General features: G+C 46.9%; 1 protein-coding gene across 4 annotated transcripts in view; it reads right to left on the minus strand.

The window, feature by feature from the left end:
• Nucleotides 1-2,090: 2,090 nt before the first annotated feature.
• Nucleotides 2,091-19,889, minus strand: part of LOC147659476 (uncharacterized) — a 203,716-nt gene continuing 185,917 nt past the window's right edge. For all 4 annotated transcript variants that reach the window (XM_086951725.1, XM_086951727.1, XM_086951726.1 and 1 more), the window contains one exon: nt 2,091-8,182. In XM_086951725.1, the coding sequence (XP_086807851.1) occupies nt 6,815-8,110 (1,296 nt within the window). In that variant the 5' untranslated portion in view covers nt 8,111-8,182 and the 3' untranslated portion in view covers nt 2,091-6,814. The remainder of the gene's footprint in view (nt 8,183-19,889) is intronic.

Genomic DNA, 19,889 nt, shown 5'->3' on the forward strand with positions numbered 1-19,889 from the left:
AGGCACAAGGTTCCACTGGGGCCATGACCCACACTTTTTGCCCAGGTTGAAATTCGACCAGAGTGGCATTCTGGTCATACCACTTCCTCATTTCTTCCAGGCTTGCTTCTAGGTTCGCCTGTGCGAGTTTCCTGAAGTGGACAGCTTGGTGTCTGAAGGCCAGCATGTAACTAAACATACCCTGGGGAGCTTTCCTGGGAGCTGCCTCCCAGCCTTCCTTCACCAAACTCAGAGGTCCTCTCACAGGGTGACCATACAGAAGCTCAAAGGGACTGAACCCAAGAGTCCCTGTATGCAAAGAGAAGGCACGGCAAGAGGACATCCCACTTGCGCCTCTTGGGTTCTGTTAAACCCTTAATCATTCCCTTCAGGGTCTGGTTGAATCTCTCCACCAGACCATTACCTTGTGGATGGTAAGGGGTAGTGAGCTTGCACAGGGATGTCATATACTTGGATCTGAAATTGGTCCCCCTGTCAGAAACCACCTCTCTAGGGAACCTCACTCGGGAAAAGATCCCCATTTACACCTGGCCCACCACTGGGGCCGTTGTTGTCCGGAGAGGGATTGCCTCCAGTTACCGGGTGGCATGGTCCACCAAGACCAGGATGTACCTGTTGCCCATGGATGTCTTGGGATCCAGTGGCCCTACAGTGTCCATCCCTACCCTTTCAAAGGGTGTTCCAACCACTAGAAAAGGTTGGAGGAGCTTTGACCGTCCTCCCACTCTTAGCACTTGCCTGGCAAGTTTGGCAAGCTCTGCAATGTGCATCTGACCACCTTCGCATTTGGGGACAGCAGTGGGTGATAAGCCTGTCAAAAGTCTTGTCCTGCCCTAAATGTCCTGCCAAAGTCACGTCATGAGCCAGACCCAGTAGGAAGGTCCTGAAGCGCTGGGGTACCACCAGCACACGGGCTGACCTAGGCTCAGCGACCTTAGGCTCACTGTACAAGCGATCATTCTCCCAGTAGATCTAATGCGATCCAGACTGATCACCAGCTACCTGGTCTGCAGCCTGTCACTGCAAACCCTCCAGAGAAGGGCACTCCTTCTGCTCCTTGCAGAACTCCTCCCTGGTGGGACCCCCTTCTTGCTGCCAATGGGTCAGCTCACAGATGTCCCCCAGGTCAGCTACCTGCTCCCCTGTATGCACCGGGGGGTCCCCCTGATAGTCCGCCTCCTCCCGATCCGTGGGAACTTCAGGGGCCGATTTCCTGTGCCCCTGGCCCTTTCTCTTGGCAGGGACTTGGGCCACTGTTTCAGGCTCCAAGTCCTCGTGATCACCCTCTCTGGCTGCCATTGACCGAGTGGACACGTATGCCCACTCGGGCAACCCAAGCATCGCCAAGTGAGACCTGAGCTCAACATCCTTTTATTAGTACTGCTTTAGGTCGTTACCTAGCAGACAATCTACAGGCATGGATGAGCTCACAACCGCCCTCAAGGGACCTGAGACCCTCTCCCACTCGAGGCATATTAAAATATATATAAAAGGGAGGTTTTGACTTATCAAAAGGATTTATTTTGACAGGTTGAATTGCAGTTTTATCAACGTTACATATATTTGACATGGGTAGCCTGAAGCTGCTATTGCACTGCCACAGTAGTGGATGGCACACTAGGTGCTGCAGTCCACTAGTGAGTACTTTCAGGCCCTGTGTATTCTTTGTACCATATACTAGGAAATTATAGGTAAATTAACTATAACAATAAGGAGTAGGACACTTTACTACTGATTAGCAGAGGTAAAGTGCACAGATTTCAAAGCCAACAAAAACTATAGGTTCTAGCAAAAGGTAAAAAATCAGGGTAACCAAACAGAAAACACTGATTTCCTACAATCTCTATGCAACCAACATGATTTTGGGAATGCACATGCAATAAAAAAGTAAAATGGCAAATGACTGACCTCTTATTAGTTCAACAGATGTGCTGCTTGTTGCCAGGAGAAAGCAAATATTTGGGCTATATTTCATGTCTCACTATTGCGCTGAGTATACATTTTTATGATTTACTACAATAGGGCAATATTTCTTTACTTGATATTTAGGATGTCACAGTTATGATAGAAAACATTCTGACAGCAACATTCTGGTTCCACTTTATTTATAAAGTTTTATATAGTGCGTACAAAATCCCGAAGGATATCAGAGCGCTTTACAAAAGGATGGAAGGAAGGTAACGAATGCAATATTAACATAAAAAAAGCAAAATAAGCATGAATAATTACAGTGTAAAGGGTTCAAAGGGGAAAAAATACAGCAACTAATACACATCGGGCTGAGAAGTTGGCAAAAGATGAGGTAAAGAAGAGTGGCATCAAATGAAGGTCTAACGGTTGTAGGATCAGAGACTTCGAGTGGATGATCATAAGCCATTTAAGGTAAGAACTTGTTCATTAGTAATCTTTTGGCTTCGAGTTTGAAACCAGCCGTGGAGATTATGCGTACTGCTGGTGGAAGAGAGTTCCAGATCTTCGGGGCAGCGCCGGAGAAGGCTCGTTGGCAGGTTTTCCTTTTGCTATAGATTTGTGGTTTCAGGAGGAAAGAGTTAGCACTTCTTGAGGGTCTACCGCCCCTACATAGTTCACGTTTTTGTGCTAGGTAACTGGGGGTTTTGAAATGTTGGCTTTGTGTACCAGACAAGCCATTTTTAGCTGAATTCAAGCTTCGTAAGGCAACCATTTAAGGGATTTCAGGACTGGGATATGTGCACGTTTCTTTTGGTACCTGTAACCAGCCTAGCCACAGCATTCAGAGAAGCCCTTAGAGAAGCCAATGTATATTTGGGGATTCCACAGAGCATAGCACTAATCATAGCCATAATCAAGTCTTGGCAACACAAGCGCTTGGACCACCTGCTTGAAATCAGATTGTGGAAAGAATGGTTTGATGTTTCTGAGTGTCCTCATCAGGTGATTAGCTCCCTTACACACATTGCCGATATGAGTCTTCATGTTCAGATGCTTGTCCAGGGTGATTCCAAGAGATTTAGCTGAGTCTATAATGATGGGGGAGCAGTTGAAGGCAGTGAGGTGATTCAACCAAAAATCTGGCTTGGGGATGTGGTTCGGAGGAGAGATAAGAAGGAATTCAGTTGTGGAGGTGTTGAGCAGGAGGTAGTTCTCGCTTAACCAGTTTTGAGTAGACATTCGGAAAGAGTTGAGTAGGATCATGTTGTCCGGGAGTTTCAAATAGAATTGTGTATTGTCCGTATACACGTGGAAGAGAACGTTTGTGGATTTTAGTGCATTAGCTAAAGGTTCCAAAAACAAGTTGAATAGTATAGGAGATAAGGCGGACCCATGAGTACTGGAGAGGGCTGGGAGAGAATGTGGTTCACCTTGACTCGTGATCTGTGGTGGAGGAAAGACGAGAACCTTTGTAGCACATGACCGGAGAAGCCCATCCTGTTCTTCAGAATGGATATTATGTTATCGTGATTGACCGTGTTGAAAGCGGAGGAAAGGTCAAGGAGGATTAAGAGGCAGGATTCATTTTGGTTGAGCATTTTTAAGATGTCATCCAAGACTTGAATGAGAGCCAATTCAGTGCTATGCCCCATCCGAAAGCCAGATTGATGCTGGTCTAAGAGTTGGAAGTTCTCTATGTGCGCACAGATTTGGGATTGGATGTATTTTTCTAGGAGTTTGGCTAGGGTGGGGATGTTGGATATAGGGCAGAAGTTGTTAAAGTTGGCCCTATCAGCATTAGTTTTTTTTTTATATGGGTAATACCTGAGCTGCTCTTAGGCACTCTGGGATCGAGCCCTGTGTTAGTGAGGTGTTTACAATCCTTGTTCAGGTGGGGATGAGGATATTCTTGATTTCTTTGAAGATGGAAGGAGGCAGCGGTTCGCTGAAATGATTAGATGGGTTGATACTCTGAAGAATATTGTTGATGTCTTTTTGACTGAGGGCAGTGAATATGCCCCATGATGCATTGTTCTTGCTGTTCAGGCTGAGCTTCTCAAAGAAGTCCGGAGGTGGTGCGGGACCCCAAGATGGCAGTGGAGCCTTTTTAAAAGCGAGTTCAATGTTGATGAGACTTGCTTTCTCTGTGAAGAAAGCAGCCAGTTTGTCGCATGAGGGTGGGCTACCTCCAGAATCAGATTGTTTTGAGCTACCACTTATTGCTGTTTAACCAGTTCAAAGAGTTTCTCTGGGCAGTTAGCAGCCTGGTCAAGTTGGTATCTAAAATAATCTGCCTTAGCGTTCTTGATTAGTTTGTTGTAGGAGCTCCTAACATCTCTAAGAAGTTTTAGTTGGTCCGAGTAGGAGGGATTGGATTTCCAGGATCGTTTAACTGCCCTAAGGTTGTGGCGTTCAGAGTTTAAATGGTCGTTAAACCAGGGTTTTTTTTTTTTTGTTGAAGCATTTTTTTTTTTGGGAGTGCTGCAATGCCGTCCATGATGTAAGAGATGGTAGAGTTGTAAAAGTCAGTGAGTAACTGAACTTCAACCAAGTCTGATTTGAAGGAGAGGGCAGATTTACATTGGGCTGCTAGTTCATCAGAATTGATAGATCTGAGGTCCCTATTCCAAATCTTTGATTTCGTTGGTTGGGCCTTCCCCATAGAAACCTCTCTGTTAATATAAAATAGGATGCAGTGGTGGTCGGACTAATCGCAAGGAGTAATGGTATCCAATGAGATGGATTGATCCTTGGCGACGATGAGGTCTAGAATTTCGCCTTTAATATGAGTTGGCGGGTCGCAATGCAGAGACAGCTCTTGATCATCTAAGAAAGATTTAAAGCAGGATACAGTGTGGTCTTTGGGGTTAGCCCAATGAAGGTTGAAATCACTGTAGCCGAGTCAACATTCTCAGAGATAATTTCCATAAGTTGTTTAATGAAGGGGAGATTGTCACCAGGGGGCTGATAAAAAGGGTGAAGTTGCACACCGACCGATTATTACTAGAGATGCTGAGACAAAGGTATTCACAGGAGGATGGTGTAGAGGACTCTGAGTGATAAACAGAGAGTATGTTCCTGTGAATACAGGCTAGGCCTGCACCTGACTTCAAAACTCTGTCCAGGCGAATTATGTCATGGGTAGGAGGTACTAAGAGGTCTAGGATAGGAGTGGAGGTGGGATTTAGCCAAGTTTCAGTGAGGATGATAATGTCTAACTCTTTATGTTGGATGAGGTTGAAGATATTGGAGGCATGTTTACTGGCTGACCTGCTGTTGAGTAGCCTACATTTAAGTCATACCAGATTAGAGGGGAGGGGAGTCTGGGTGACGTTCACTCTCGTGAGGTTGTCATTATTGATGGTTCTAAGGTTGTGAGGGGCTTCTCTGTTGGGGTTAGAATTGATGGTTTGTATTTGCTCCGGAAAGATCGTGTTGGTGTAGATAATAGGCGAGTAAGAGTTGAGTAGGTCATTGATATCAGTAGACGCCAGGTAGACCTTCGATCTTCTGGGGCGGGAGGGGATGTTAGGTAGATTCAGGTATGGTCCAGACAGGGTTGACTGGATTTGTCCGATCATGGTCCGTGGAGGACATATGCCGGGTCACTGGCCTAGAGGGTAGTGTGGAGAGAGGGATGAGGGAAGGGATGTCCTTTGTTGAGAGCAATGACAGTGGGTCACTATGGAAACTCTCAGATTGAGGAACAGTTGGGGTCGGATTGGAGAGCTGTGCGCAGAGTGAACCAGAAATGTCTCTCGCTTTCGGGGTTCTAGATGGTTGGGACAAGATACCAGGGGACAGAGCCTTTCTACGGTCAGTTAAAGGCGACGCATGATTTAAATAGAGTGAGGCCATCCCCACTGTGGAGGGGGGAGGGCTGGATAGAACCAGAGTAATGGCAGGGAGTGTGTAGGGGTCATTGGGTTTCGCTGAGGACGTGTTTTTGAGTATATGGAAGATATTGTCCATCTTAATTAAGCTGATATTGGAGGCTTGGATTAGGATGATACCGCTGTTGTGGAGGGTGATAGTAGCGTTGGCATTGAGCATGGGCGAAGGCGCCATTTTTAATTTGAGACCACTTCCGTTGAGCAGTTGATAGCTCTCTTCTCAAATGTAGTAGTTGAGGATTATAGTCAAAACAACCCTCCCTTTCTGCATAGCAAATTAAGTTTTTCATTAGAGGGGCATTCTATTTCATGTGCTTAGAAAACCTGATGCATTTTTACAGTGTGACTTTCATAACAAAACTGTAAACTGTGGAGTAGTTTGTTTTGAATCATTCTCACATATGTAATTACATCCCTTGCGAGCACTTTACTCCCCACTCCATCATGTCATGTGTTTATGACCTGCATTCAGCACTGCTTAATTTTGAAGGTGAATGCTGAGGCTAACGTAGACGACAATTACAAAAATAGTTTAAAAAATACGCATACAATTAGCTTTGGGCTAATTTCTAAGCTCATGAAATTTGGAAGGTAAGGGAAAAGAGTGATACAGAATTATAACTTATTGCTGATGATCATTTAATGTTGTCAAGTGAATTAAATAATATGAATAGATTGTGATTATCATGATTTGCATGTGGCTAAAATGCTTGAACAGTCTACAGTCAAAATGGCTACCACAATCCATACCCTAGAGAGAACACAGGTTCCAGTCAATTAGCTCCTCAAGTCTGCCTTCTGTCTCCATGAGTCAATTGGCTGTGCTTGCCATATCTAATAAAGAATCCAATCATTCAGCTCCAATGGTTAGAACTCTACTTATGTGTCCACTATGGAACAAGTGTGCTTTGCCATAGCCCAAATGCCCTTAATTCTTTGACCTAACAGATTAGCTTGTGAAAGGGCAGAGGGTGCTTCAAACATTTCCCACTATTGCTCCTGCCTGCCATCTAATACCAGCACCCCTGCTTTAGTCTCAGTGACACATATTGACAGAAGCACATGCCATAGTCTAGGTGCCCCGGTATTGGCACCTCCTCACAAAATGGAAACATTTTTTTGGCCACACAGACGGCATAATTTGAGGAGAAGTAAACAATGGCTCGCCTGAACATCTCATCGGCTGATGTAAGTCCATTTCTGAAGGTATCCCTAAAGGTCTGGTTGCATTCTTCAAGGCAGATGTAGACAAAATGAAGCTTCACCCGAGATTCACAGCCTATCAAAACCAAGGTGCCCCTCAGGAGATAATTGGCATGTCCAGTTCTTTGAGCCATCTCAAGATGATTATGCTCCTCAGTCCCTTTTGCCCAACAACAGATACTCACAAATGTAACAGGTAAAAGAATTAAACCAATTAGCAAGAGAAGCATACTTATGATAAATGGGGGATTAAAAGGAATGGGGTCGATGCAAAAAACTAAAAGGAAAGTTAAAATTGCCACTATCACCAAGAGAAAAACTCTGCAGAATATGTTTTGAATGCACAACGTTATGAAAGGAGTGGTATTGATTGCCTGAATCGCAGCTTGGTAAATCATTGGGTCTTCTATGAGCATTCTCAACGGATCAGGAATAGGGGCAGTGCTGAAAGTCCCTGTATGCCATTTTGGGATATCTTCTTTTATAGCACTTAATGTTAGCAGGGTCTTTCCATTATACAGTGCACTGGGTTGGTAAGGGACCATGGTGGAGTGTCTCAGCTGATGATTCGATGTGCACAGTACCTGTAGCAGTTTCCTGAAAAATTGGGAGTCGTTGGCCTCAATATAGGTCAGGTGGTTCAGGTGAAGAGGAACGTGGCAGGGTTTCAGCATGATGGGAACAATGGGCTTTCGTTCCATGCAGTCCTTGAGGAGAGAGAGATTGGCTTCAAACAGGCACCAGCCACTACGTACAAAGTCAGGGCTCAAGACCATCAGTGTTTTTTGGCTCCACTCAATAGACTCCGCCATATTCTCAGTGATTAATTTCCCTGGGACAAAGTCCCGTCCGTGGTAACACACTTTTAGACCAGTGGCCTCCAGTTTCCCAACCAGGTCAAGGACCCAAGAAGTATCCAAGCTACTACAGCTGATGAAAACATGGTACTTCTCCTTCTCACTTAATGTTGGGATGGTTGCCAAAGCCACTTCTTTCTGGACTTCCGTCAGATCAACTCTACATGCATCCTCAGCTGTAGACGTACTTTCTACAGGGAATATCTCATCAGAACCATCCTTCAACTCAGGATTATTTTCTGCCATTTCTTGCAATATATTTGAATTAATTAATCCGGTCTCTCGTACTTGATTTTATAATTTCAAAAGGTCACACATCTGCAAGAAAATAAAATGGAATTTATTGAACAACAGTTTGTATTTCAAAATATAAATGCTATAAAAATGAATATTATAAGGATACAATTAAAACTGGTAGATAATAAAACATGCTTAGGAAATGTAAAAGAAAATAAACCTATAAAATGTAATGTCTGAGTCACTCTGGTAACTGATAAAAGTTACGGATACCTCAATCAGGTCACATGAAACTATGAAAACATAAATACTCATCCTTCACACTTTCCAGATGAAATTACAGAATATATCGATTCAATCATATTTCTCCTACAGGATATAAGGGCTGATCATACATAAATTACAATTCTCAGAAATTGCTTAATTGCAACTGTGGAAAAGCATAAGTTCAAAGGAATCTTCAGTAGAAATATGAAAAGAGCCCACATAGAAGGCTCTTGGAAATAACTTGAACCATCCTTTTATCTTTAGAACTTAGAGTTCAGCTAATCCTAATTTTGAATACAACATTGAGAGACCTACAAAGTGTGCATGGTCCAAGTAATTTTCAGAGTCCATCTGAGATTTGTCCAACATAATTCAAGAACATAATACACTCATTTCTGTTCAGGAGATCAGCTAAGTCAAATGGACATCCTGCTGCAAATTTGACAAAGTGTCTGCTATTTCTTCAGAACACCTTGCTCTGCCTTTCACAACAAATATTTTATCCTGAATAACATGGAAAGGGTAATGATGGTGTTGTTTCTTCACACATACTTACAAAATAAATTGCACTACAATATTAACTCAAAATTATCCCATACATTAAAAATAAACATGACCCCCAGAAGCATTTTAATTGTGAATACTTTTAAATCCGTTTTGATGGAGCAGCTAAAATATTCCCACTTAAATGTGGGGGGAGAGCAGAAACTGAATGGATAAAGTTTTACTATTCATCGAGCTTCACATGAACCACCAAAGATCCTGTGCATCCTCCAACTACTCATGTCATGTTTCGTTTAAGATTTGATGCCTAAAATACTAACATCACCCAGAAAGGCAAAAAAGTGCTTACACAGAATTTAACAAGAAAGGGCAAAAGACTGTTTGTAGAAAGTCAGAAGATGATACAGAATTTGAAAGTATGAAGAGCAAATAAATCCTTATATGTGTATTTATTTAAGCATGGAGACAAGCAGCCATGGGGGGGCCGTGGCCAAGGAGCCGATGGAGACGGTCGGTATGCACCTGTTACAACGCATTCGTTACTCCGCACTACCATTACAACGCGACTTTTATAACGCATACCATTACAACGCATTGCACTGGGGGGCGCTATAGGATAGGGAATAAGTATAATTTACTATCCAACACCTTCCCTAGGGTCCACGGGGACTGGAGTTAGAATAGTAAATTATACTTACCACTATCCAGCACCCCAAAGCGCTATGCGTTGTAATGGTATGCGTTGTAATGGTCGCGTTGTAATGGTAGGTAGTTGTAACGGTATGCGGAGTAACGTCATACATCCAGACGGTCACGTGATCTCGGAGCTCCGCGCCAACCCCGTTGTTTATCCTGTATTGAGAGCCACTGCACTGCTGCTGGGGACATGAATCTAGCACCAACAGGGTCTGGGACCCACCTGCGGCGAGATTGAGCCGAGTCGAACAGGCATTGAGGAGCGGCGGCGAAAGGAGTAGTGAGACCGGCCTGACCTCCCTCACAAAACAGCACCGATTGCGGAGATTGGGAAACTGAGCAGGAGCGAGTAGCCCAGCAAACTGGATGCCCTGCTGGGGTTGAGGCTACAGGCGAAGAGCTGTGGCCGAGCGGAGTCACCGGGGGAGACCTCGGCGAACCGAAAAGAGTAACTGTTGCTGAATTGCTTCCACTGAGTGAGGAGCCCGGACGGCGGCGCAGCACTGCAATATCGCTGCGCAACGAAGGGAACGGCCAGTTTGCCAGAGAGAATTGGGGAACCCTCCCACGAGACTGAAGAGGTAAGAAACTACTGGCACAGGTCGGAAACATACAATACTGGGTCCTGTGTGGAACAGAAACCCTGCACAAAACTGTGAAGTGCGAGTTGGGCAATCCTCGGGCTGTCAGCTAGCTACCATGATCCATAGATCGTGCTCACTTGTGATGAGCAGAGGGCGCTACTGAGCAGTGTCGAGCAGTATCTAACAGGGAGGAAGGTGCAAGAACGAATGGCCGGTTGAGGCGAGGCAGGTGACCAAAGCTTGAGCCGAGACGCGAAGAGACGAGGAAGACGAGCCTCAACCCCGAGCCCCGAACCAGAGCGGCACCCGGCACCCGGCACCTGACATCAGGCACCTGATGTCCGACGGCTCTTGTGCTCCGGAGTGCGAGGAGTGCGAGGAGGAGCAGCAAGAGCAGCAAGAGCAGCGCGCGGTGAGAGCGGGAGGGCCAGGGGGTGAGTCTGTCTGCGGTTGCCTGCCGTGCGGCCGCAGCCCCGCTTTGCCCCACCTCACTGCATCACTGCATCGAGCTAGATCGTGCTGCAAGCTGGTGAGTAGGAAAGCCGGAGAGAGCGCGATTCTGTCCTTTTCTGCGCTTTTTTTTGCCGGCCCTGCCTGCAACTTAAAAACCAGCCCAAAGAAACAAGCCTAAAATCGAGAACCAATCCCCCCCTCCCCTCCCTGCAACCCCCACCCTTGCTACCCTCTCCTCACAGAAAAAAGGGAGACAGGGGCTGGAGAGCTAGGCTGCGGGGGTCACACAAAAAGTTTGGGGTTCAAGAAAGCGGCAGTGGTAGCTAGTAACGGGCCACGAGCCGGCTACAAGCGGGCGGCTGTGTGTCTCGCAGAGCCTCTCCCAGAGTGTCTCGTCACGCACCGCTGCTCCATGGACTAGTGAACACAGGGAAAGGCTGTGCTGCGCTGCGATGCAGGAGTCAAACCCAGTGCAGGAGTAGGTGTGTGATCGGTGCTACCTGCAGGACCTACTGGTAGTCCAGTAACCCAGTAGTATAGATAAGCAAATAAAAACTCCTATTAACTCCAAGGTAACTCCAAAAGCAACGGAGAGGAAGGAGAAAAAGGAGATAAAGGATATAAAAAAGATCAAAGAAAGGAAAATTGCGAAATGAGGTCTGGGAAGCCAAGGAACTATACGGCACCGACGAACCCCCCTAAAAGACTGAGGAAAGCAAAGAAGAACCCCAAAAGGGATCTAATGGATGTTTGTAACGAAGGAAACAGGAAGGATAAGGGAAAGAATGGAGATGAGGAAGGAGAACTCTCCCTGATTTCCCCCCTGCACATTAGCCATGGAGACACTAAAGGGTGTGAGTGCTCATACAGCCCCTCAGGGAGCAAACCGGGCTTTCAACCAAAAATGTACACAAAATTCTTATTTATCAGAGACCCCAGCACGGCCCTCTATCTAAATAGTGCCAACACAAGTGATCTACCAACACCACTCCAACCAATCAAAGCAACCAGGAAACCCCGCTCAAAGCAAGAACTACTGGCGAAGGAGGAAAAGAACCAAGCTGACCCCCAAAAAAGGGAACAAAGCGCAGAGGTGGGTGCATCGGCAACCAGAGGAGAAGCGAATAAGGGACCTCCGGGGGATCAACCAGCACAGGCCCAGGGACAAAGACAGGAGCGGGCAGACCCAAGTACAAAAACGACCATAAATGGAATCGAGCAAGCCCACACGGAGGAATACACAACAGTGGACCAAAGTGTGACTCCAAACCATAACTTCTCATTAACAGCAGGGAGAGAAGTTCCACAACCTCCACAAGCATAACAAGACACAACAATCACCACAATCGTATTGAGGAGGAATACCTCGAATGCTCAGTAACTAAGAAGAGAGGGCAAGGCTCGCTCACTGGGAAGCTATGAGGGACATGGCGGACCAGACAGGGCAGTAAACCGGGAGCCCCAGGACTTATCCTTGCAGGATGACATGCAGAAGAGCGAACTCATGCAGTACGCTGATTCAACAACATAAAAAGAAATAACAACCTGCAAACACACAGTGACAACGCCAGTGGACAGGCTAGCAAGGCATGAACCCAGGGACACGAGAGAACCTACAACAAGGGCAGACTCAGACGTAGCTGGGCAATCAAACACCTTAACTATACAGGAAGTAAGAGTCTAGGGTCAGCACTCATTTCAATCTAACGACCCACAATGCGGGAAACTTGATAAACCTGAGAAGCAAGAGGAGGGCGCCGAGCAAGGGCGCGCCCCAAAACCGACTGAAACAGAACCTCCAAGCCAATCTTCTGTATCTAACATACAATCTAACACAGCACTTACATCACCAAGGATAACAGACTTTGAAACCTCGTACTTCACCCCGGAAGAGTGGGAAGAACTGGTAGCATCTTACCCCGCGGCTTCGAAGAGGGATTTGCCAGAAGAGATCATCAGCGAAAACCTGGGGAAGGAAACACCAAAGGCAAAGGAAGGCATCTGGGCATCCCTTCTGCACACAATGCAACTATCGGTAAATGCCATCCAATACCAGTCTGATAAGATGGACCTACAACTCTCTGTCCTCAACTCCTTGTCAATATTCATTGCTAATATTGACAGTAAGCTAGCAGAGCTGAACGGCATGGTAAAAAGGGCGCAAGCCGAGACTCAATTAATACAATCTAACTGCTCTTGCATTACAATTGTGGACAAACTGGCAACATTACTAACAGCAATGGATAACCTCCTCTCTGACATCAGGGACGCTGTAAAAAACAACAGTCCTAGCAACCCCGTCGATAAAAGATACGAAACGGCATTGCCCATGCAAGTCTGATCACTGCATCCAACCCAGGAGAAACTAAAGACAATCTTAGACCTGCCCCCGTCCAGGGAAAAAGTAAACAAAAAGAACGCACCGGCTAATAATAGACAACAACATGAAGGACCCCAAACTCCTCCAACAGAGAGCATAGAGCAACCTGAAAAAACCTGCCAAATAGACAGAGCGTTGACACAATTATCAACAAGGAAAAATGGGAAGAAAACAGAAAAGGAAGGGAAGAAATCAAAAGAAAACAATAGCGGTAATAGCATGGTGCAAGGGCTCTACTAGTGAGAAAGTGACAGCTAATATATCACAAGACAGGCTGACTGAGACGAGAGATGCATCAGACTCTGAGTGCATTACCCCAGAAAATAAAAATCGAATAGGGGAAAAAAAACCTGAAAAAAATCCGTCACCAGAAAGAAGGCCTACAATAACCCCCCCCCCCCAAAAAAAGCGAGAAAGCAACACCCTATTCACCACAAGCAAGGCAGAATGCCATAAGAGACGATACTGAAAGGGGGCATAACCCACAAGAAGCTAGAAACCCAACGGATAGGGGGCATAACACACAAGAACCTATAAACTCAACAGATAGGGAAAACCTCAAAAGAATCCTATCCCAAGATCGAGGTCATATCAAAAATCCTCCCCAGATAAAGGAAGATATACAACCTCGAGCAAGCCCTCAACTGGGCGCAACAACTACAGCAAGTACCCCCAGACAAAAACTGACAAAAAGCAGTAAAATGATCGATAAGCGATACGCAGTAGGAATCGAGGAAAATCACGGCCGAGGGGAAGATCCAATCAACAATATTAATAACAGTTGGACACAGGATAGGGGGCAAACCGGTATGACCTCAATAATGTTCCACCCGGAGTATCAATCAAGGGGCCCAATAGACATCCTAAACAGGGGGAACATCTTACGGCTACTGAAAACCATAGATAGCATCAAAAACATATCATCTAGTGATTTGGAATCAGTAGAATTAATAGAACCCCCAGGACTCCTTGAAGTAGAATCAACAAAAACAGTATGGGCCACAGCAGAATTCCCGGAGAGACTATTAAAAGTAAAAGCAAAGTTCGACTCCTGGGGAATAAAATTACAGCCTTTCTTTAAACCAAGATACCCAGATCCTTTATTATTCGTCAGCCAACAAAGGATAAAAACAAATGAACAACCATATCAGAATACAGTTCTAAGAGGGGCACGAAGAAAACCCCCCGAGAACTTAGTCCATCAAGAACAGTCCAACAAGAGAACATTGGTCATCGACAGTCTCCCCTCGTATAATTGGAGCTGGCTTTCAAGGACTCTAAATGCGAAAGAGACAAACCTATGACAAAGCAATGCAAAAACAACAAAGTTCTCTGACGCAGATTTAAACATCTACCTGCAAAGATTTGCCATCATATCACTGCAAGAAACCTGGTCCGACTTTCCTACAGCGCTGTCGGGATACAACCTGAATTTTCTATCATCTACACAGAGCTCACCGTTTGGCCACAAGAAAGGAGGTCTTGCCATATATAGTGCGATACAATCGATTGCTGAAGCAGTACCATTGGCTTACAAGCTAGCTCCCCCAAATGCAATGCAAGCACTGCGACTGTCATTCCACGAGCAGAACAAAAAAGAGGACATAACCCTAATAAACCTCTATTTGCATCCTAGGGAGAAAATCAAGGGACCACACAGCTGAAGGAAGAACTTGTAAAATTAATAAAAACTGAGAAAATGAACAGCATAATCCTCACAGGGGACTTTAATCTAAATATGCTCAGCACTTTGGTGCCTGAAAACACAGACAAGGAGGATCCGTTTGCCTGGGACAAATCATCAAGACAGCACCTTGGGAGGCAGAAGCACGAAAACAGCCAGGAGCCTGTTGGTCAAATTAGAAGAGCTGGGCTTCAGGGCACTTAACAGCAGATTTCTAGGCAACCTACCACAATCTGCAACATTTCACAGCACAACGGCAAGCTCCACAATCGATTTCACATTTTTCTCTCGCAGCCTGTATCAAAGGGTAAGAGATTTTCACATCTGCACGATGGACCACAGCGATCACCTCCCCCAGGAAACTACGATAGAAGCACCAGCAATACCAAGCCCTCCAGGCGCTAGCAAACTAGGCTTGGACTTCCCAACAAACGAAAGACGAAAAAAGCGGAAAAACAATGACACTCAAAACCTCCTATTGCAAGCGAAACAAGCTCTAGATGAGGCACAATCTGCACCCCCAAACCTAATTACTGGGAGGCATTTATAAAAAATCTGAGAGACATAGCTGAAAGAAACAGATATATAAAGCCAGATGGAAAGGGCAATGCCGTGAAACATAAGAGCCATTACAATTTCAGAAATGATATCCGGCTAAAAAGACTGAAGACGCAGACTAACAACACTCTGCAAAGAGTAAAAACAGATCCTACCGCCTGTCAAGCGCTGAGACAGTTAAAAGGTAACCGCAGGAAACTAATATGGCAATTAAAAAAAGATGCTGACGAGGCCTTTTGGGAAAAACTTCTACACGATGCCAAAACAAACAATAGCGAACAGTTCTGGAAAAAGATTAATAGCCTGATCATCGAGCGAAGCCAGGGGATAGTCCCCTGCGCCTGATCTAGCTGTGCAATTTTTCACCCTCTTGAGGCGGAAGCCGGGAGGTCCTTTCCCTAAAACTTTACTTGAGCATTTTTAATGTAAAAACTGTATTCTGCTTGATTTAATAAGCGTTTGTATTTTACTTTGTGTTTGTCAATACAGCTGGATTTTCGAAGCGTTTTACCCGCCAGACATCCCTCCTCCCTCTTCCACCACTCGGGCCACTCTCAGCTGAGTATAGACACTGAGAGATCGGTCCCGAGGAGACATATTTTCCACAGCTGCCATATTGGGGGTGTTAAGCGCTCTGACATGCTCTAGTTGAGTATAAAAGGGGTTTCCCTGTCCCCTGCGCCTGATCTAGCTGTGCAATTTTTCATCCTCTTGAGGCGGAAGCCTGGAGCTCCTTTCCCTACAAACTTTACTCGAGCATTTTTAATGTAAAAACTGTATTCTGCTTGATTTAATAAGCGTTTGTATTTTACTTCGTGTTTGGCAATACAGCTTGGTTTTCGAAGCGTTTTACCCGCCAGACATCCCTCCTCCCTCTTCTACCACTCGGGCCACTCTCAGCTGAGTATAGACGCTGAGAGATCGGTCCAGAGGAGACGTAGTTTCCACAGCGGCCATATTGGGGGTGTTAAGCGCTCTGACGCGCTCTAGTTGAGTATAAAAAGGATTTACCTGTCCCCTGCGCCTGATCTAGCTGTGCAATTTTTCACCCTCTTGAGGAGGAAGCCGGGAGGTCCTTTCCCTACAAACTTTACTCGAGCATTTTTAATGTAAAAACTGTATTCTGCTTGATTTAATAAGCGTTTGTATATAACTTCGTGTTTGGCAATACAGCTTGATTTTCGAAGCGTTTTACCCGCCAGACATCCCTCCTCCCTCTTCCACCACTCGGGCCACTCTCAGCTGAGTATAGACGCTGAGTGATCGGTCCCGAGGAGACGTAGTTTCCACAGTGGCCATATTGGGGGTGTTAAGCGCTCTGACGCGCTCTAGTTGAGTATAAAAGGGGACGACCTCTCTCCGCGTAGCAGACGCGTTTTGCAGACAAGCCGGACCCACGCTGGAGTCATGCCAGAGTCCTGCCCGTCTGCGCCCGTCAGCGCTAAGGAGGCGCCAGGGGCCTTTGACTCTGTACCTTTCACGCCTGTCGGTGGTCTGTATACAAGGGAAGAGCTACTCAGTATCCGGCAGTTGTCCTCGCACTGTGAGCATTCCCCTTTTGACCTGCTTTGCGGCCCCTTTCAGTGTCCTTGCAGTAACTTCGTGCTTACATCCTCCACTCCTATTAGTGCCCTTACCGAGCCTCCTCTTATAGCACCTGTGCCCCCCAAGCATTCGGCTCACCGAGTCTTAAAAGTCTGGCATCTTAACGTTAGAGATTCGAACAGTGAGCACCCAAAATACCCTTGAGGGCTTGGGTAATTGGTTAGAAGGATTAACATTAAGGCGTCAACAATGGACGACGGACATTAGACTGAATTCACGAACTGTACATATGAGGCACTCATAACATATAATGCGTACCATTTTACGAGGATTGCAAAGCTGTGTTTGGACTGCTATCGCTGGGAGCTGGATTTTCACTAGGACCCTCGCCCACGACTTGCGGGACCCGCTTTGCGGGTCCCGCTGCATCATCAGGGACTTTGGGGCTGCGAGGATAGCGAGAGTAACATCGACTTCAGGAACCCGCAGGGCTCCGAGCAGTACAGCAGGGACTCAACTTCCCAGGAGTCCCTGCTCGCCACACCTGAGGCTGCTCTCCCTGACGGCAGCGCCCCGCCCCTTCAAAACCCCGTTGGTGGAACCTGACTGCGGGAATCATTTCACGAGGATTGCAAAGCTGTGTTTGGACTGCTATCGCTGGGAGCTGGATTTTCACTAGGACCCTCGCCCACGACTTGCAGGACCCACTTCGCGGGTCCAGCTGCATCATCAGGGACTTTGGGGCTGCGAGGATAGCGAGAGTAACATCGACTTCTGGAACCCGCAGGGCTGCGAGCAGTACAGCAGGGACTCAACTTCCCAGGAGTCCCTGCTCGCCACACCTGAGGCTGCTCTTCCTGACGGCAGCGCCCCCGCCCCTTCAAAAGCCCGTTGGTGGAACCTGACTGCGGGAATCATTTCACGAGGATTGCAAAGCTGTGTTTGGACTGCTATCGCTGGGAGCTGGATTTTCACTAGGACCCTCGCCCACGACTTGCAGGACCCGCTTCGCGGGTCCCGCTGCATCATCAGGGACTTTGGGGCTGCGAGGATAGTGAGAGTAACATCGACTTCAGGAACCCACAGGGCTGCGAGCAGTACAGCAGGGACTCAACTTCCCAGGAGTCCCTGCTCGCCACACCTGAGGCTGCTCTCCCTGACGGCAACGCCCCCGCCCTAGGTCTACATAAGCGATAGTGGTCACCGCTGCGCGGAAGCGCGCGGGAGCGCCCGGGGCTAAGCCCGGGCAAAGGGCGGGCCGTCAGGGGCCTAAGGAGGCTGGGCTGGGCCCACTCTCTTTCGCCTGTACTTTTTTGATCCTAGTTGGATTGTGATGTAGGTTCTGGACATGCCCTCACCGGCCCCAGGTGGAACTCCAGTGAAGGTGGGGGGAGGTAACACCGGGACTCTGGACAATTACTTCAAATCGGCAAAGGGTGACGGGGGAAAGGAAAGCTCCTTGGAGAAGCGTAGGGCAGAGCGCCGCCGCTCTATTGAACATATGAAAAATAGGCCCCTTAGTGACATAATTCCCTATCCTATCTCTCAAGAGGAAGGTCCCCTCAATGGTAGCCAGGATCCACTATCCCAAGAAGGCGTCCCCCTATTATTACGGGATAGCATTTCCAACCCCGGCTTATTCCCTGAACAGACCATGGACATCATCCTACTCCCAATTTCCAGCAGTATGGCTGTCGATTTAGTCACCCAAACGCCCCCGTAGTTAAAAACAGGAAAAATAAGCCAAAGCAAATCGTTGTGGCAGAGGTGCATGGCCCACCACCAAACAAGCGCAGAAGGAAGTTGAGGGGTGGGCAGGGGAAGACTAAGATCCCCCATTCCGACTTTGGAAAAATACACAAGTCCGTACCTACGTCTGACAGGTCCATAGTCAATGTGCACAATGCTATTCCTCCTAAGGGTACTAATACCATTACCGCTGCTTCCACCAGCGACCACGGGGACAACCCACTTAATATATCACCCCCTGTCACTTCTCTGGGGAACATAGAATTTCTACTTAGATCACTCCTGCTGCCCATTAGCGAGAGTTTGAAGAAAGTAGAGATCAGGCTCACCATCTTAGAGGCAACCCTAACCAGCCTGAAAACCTCGGCCAGCAAACAGAGTAGAACCACTGAGTCTAATCCACCAATAGGAACCTTCCTCAACATTCAAAACCCTCCTACCAACGCGGGACCCCCCTTGGGTGCCGTTGCCGTCCCCCTTTTGCAGCCACCCATGGCCGATCCAGTTTCAAACTCATTTAACAATTCTAACACCTTACCTCCACAGTCAGTAGGCCCAGCTTCCCACAGTTTAGCCCCTGGTATAAATCCTGGGGTCCCACCTAATGCTAGTATTGCTCCTCTACTCCCTGGCAAGCCCGCTCCCAGACCACGGAGACCCGACTTGCCGCCGGAGGCTAATAGCCTTATGGTGGTCTTGGCGGGTGCTCCCCCTCTCGAAATGGGCGAAAGTGAGAACTTCCAATCACTCAAGAGGAAAATCATCAAATGGCTGAATTGGAATAGACCTCTCCCAGCCCATCTCAACAACGAGATCATCATGGTGAGAAGGGTACCATGGTTGGGGAAGACGAGAAAAACAATAACAGGGGACTGCATTATGGTGACTTTCCGAGACCCTGGGACAGTATTACATATTTGCGCTGGGTCAAATAGATCACTGGATTCTACCATACAGACTCTGCCAGTCTCTTTCTTCTTTCCCCCTACTCGTATGCACCATGATTTGCCACAAGGTAATTGGACAAGGGTCGAACGGAGACCCAGATATAGGGGATATGCTGCACGTCCAATCTACCGACCTCCGGAAACACCCTTTTTGGTCTACAATCGTTTTAATTGTCTGAGTGGACTGGATGGGGTTGATTGACTGTCCTCAAACCCTGACTTTAATCCTGTGACCTCGGATAACGTTCCCAGTGAACCTTCTGATCCAACTGGACTTACCGTTGACAATGGTCCTGATGTAGTAATTGGTGTAGCATCTGGCATTGGCTCCCCCCTCACTTCTACCTCTCCAATTCCCCCCGCTGTTGTTCCGGCGCATCTGAGACTAATCTGGTGGAATGTGGCCGGCCTAGCTAATAAG

This window comes from Lissotriton vulgaris, unplaced genomic scaffold (genome assembly GCF_964263255.1).
Source record: "Lissotriton vulgaris unplaced genomic scaffold, aLisVul1.2 SCAFFOLD_1201, whole genome shotgun sequence".
NCBI classification, from domain to species: domain Eukaryota; kingdom Metazoa; phylum Chordata; class Amphibia; order Caudata; family Salamandridae; genus Lissotriton; species Lissotriton vulgaris.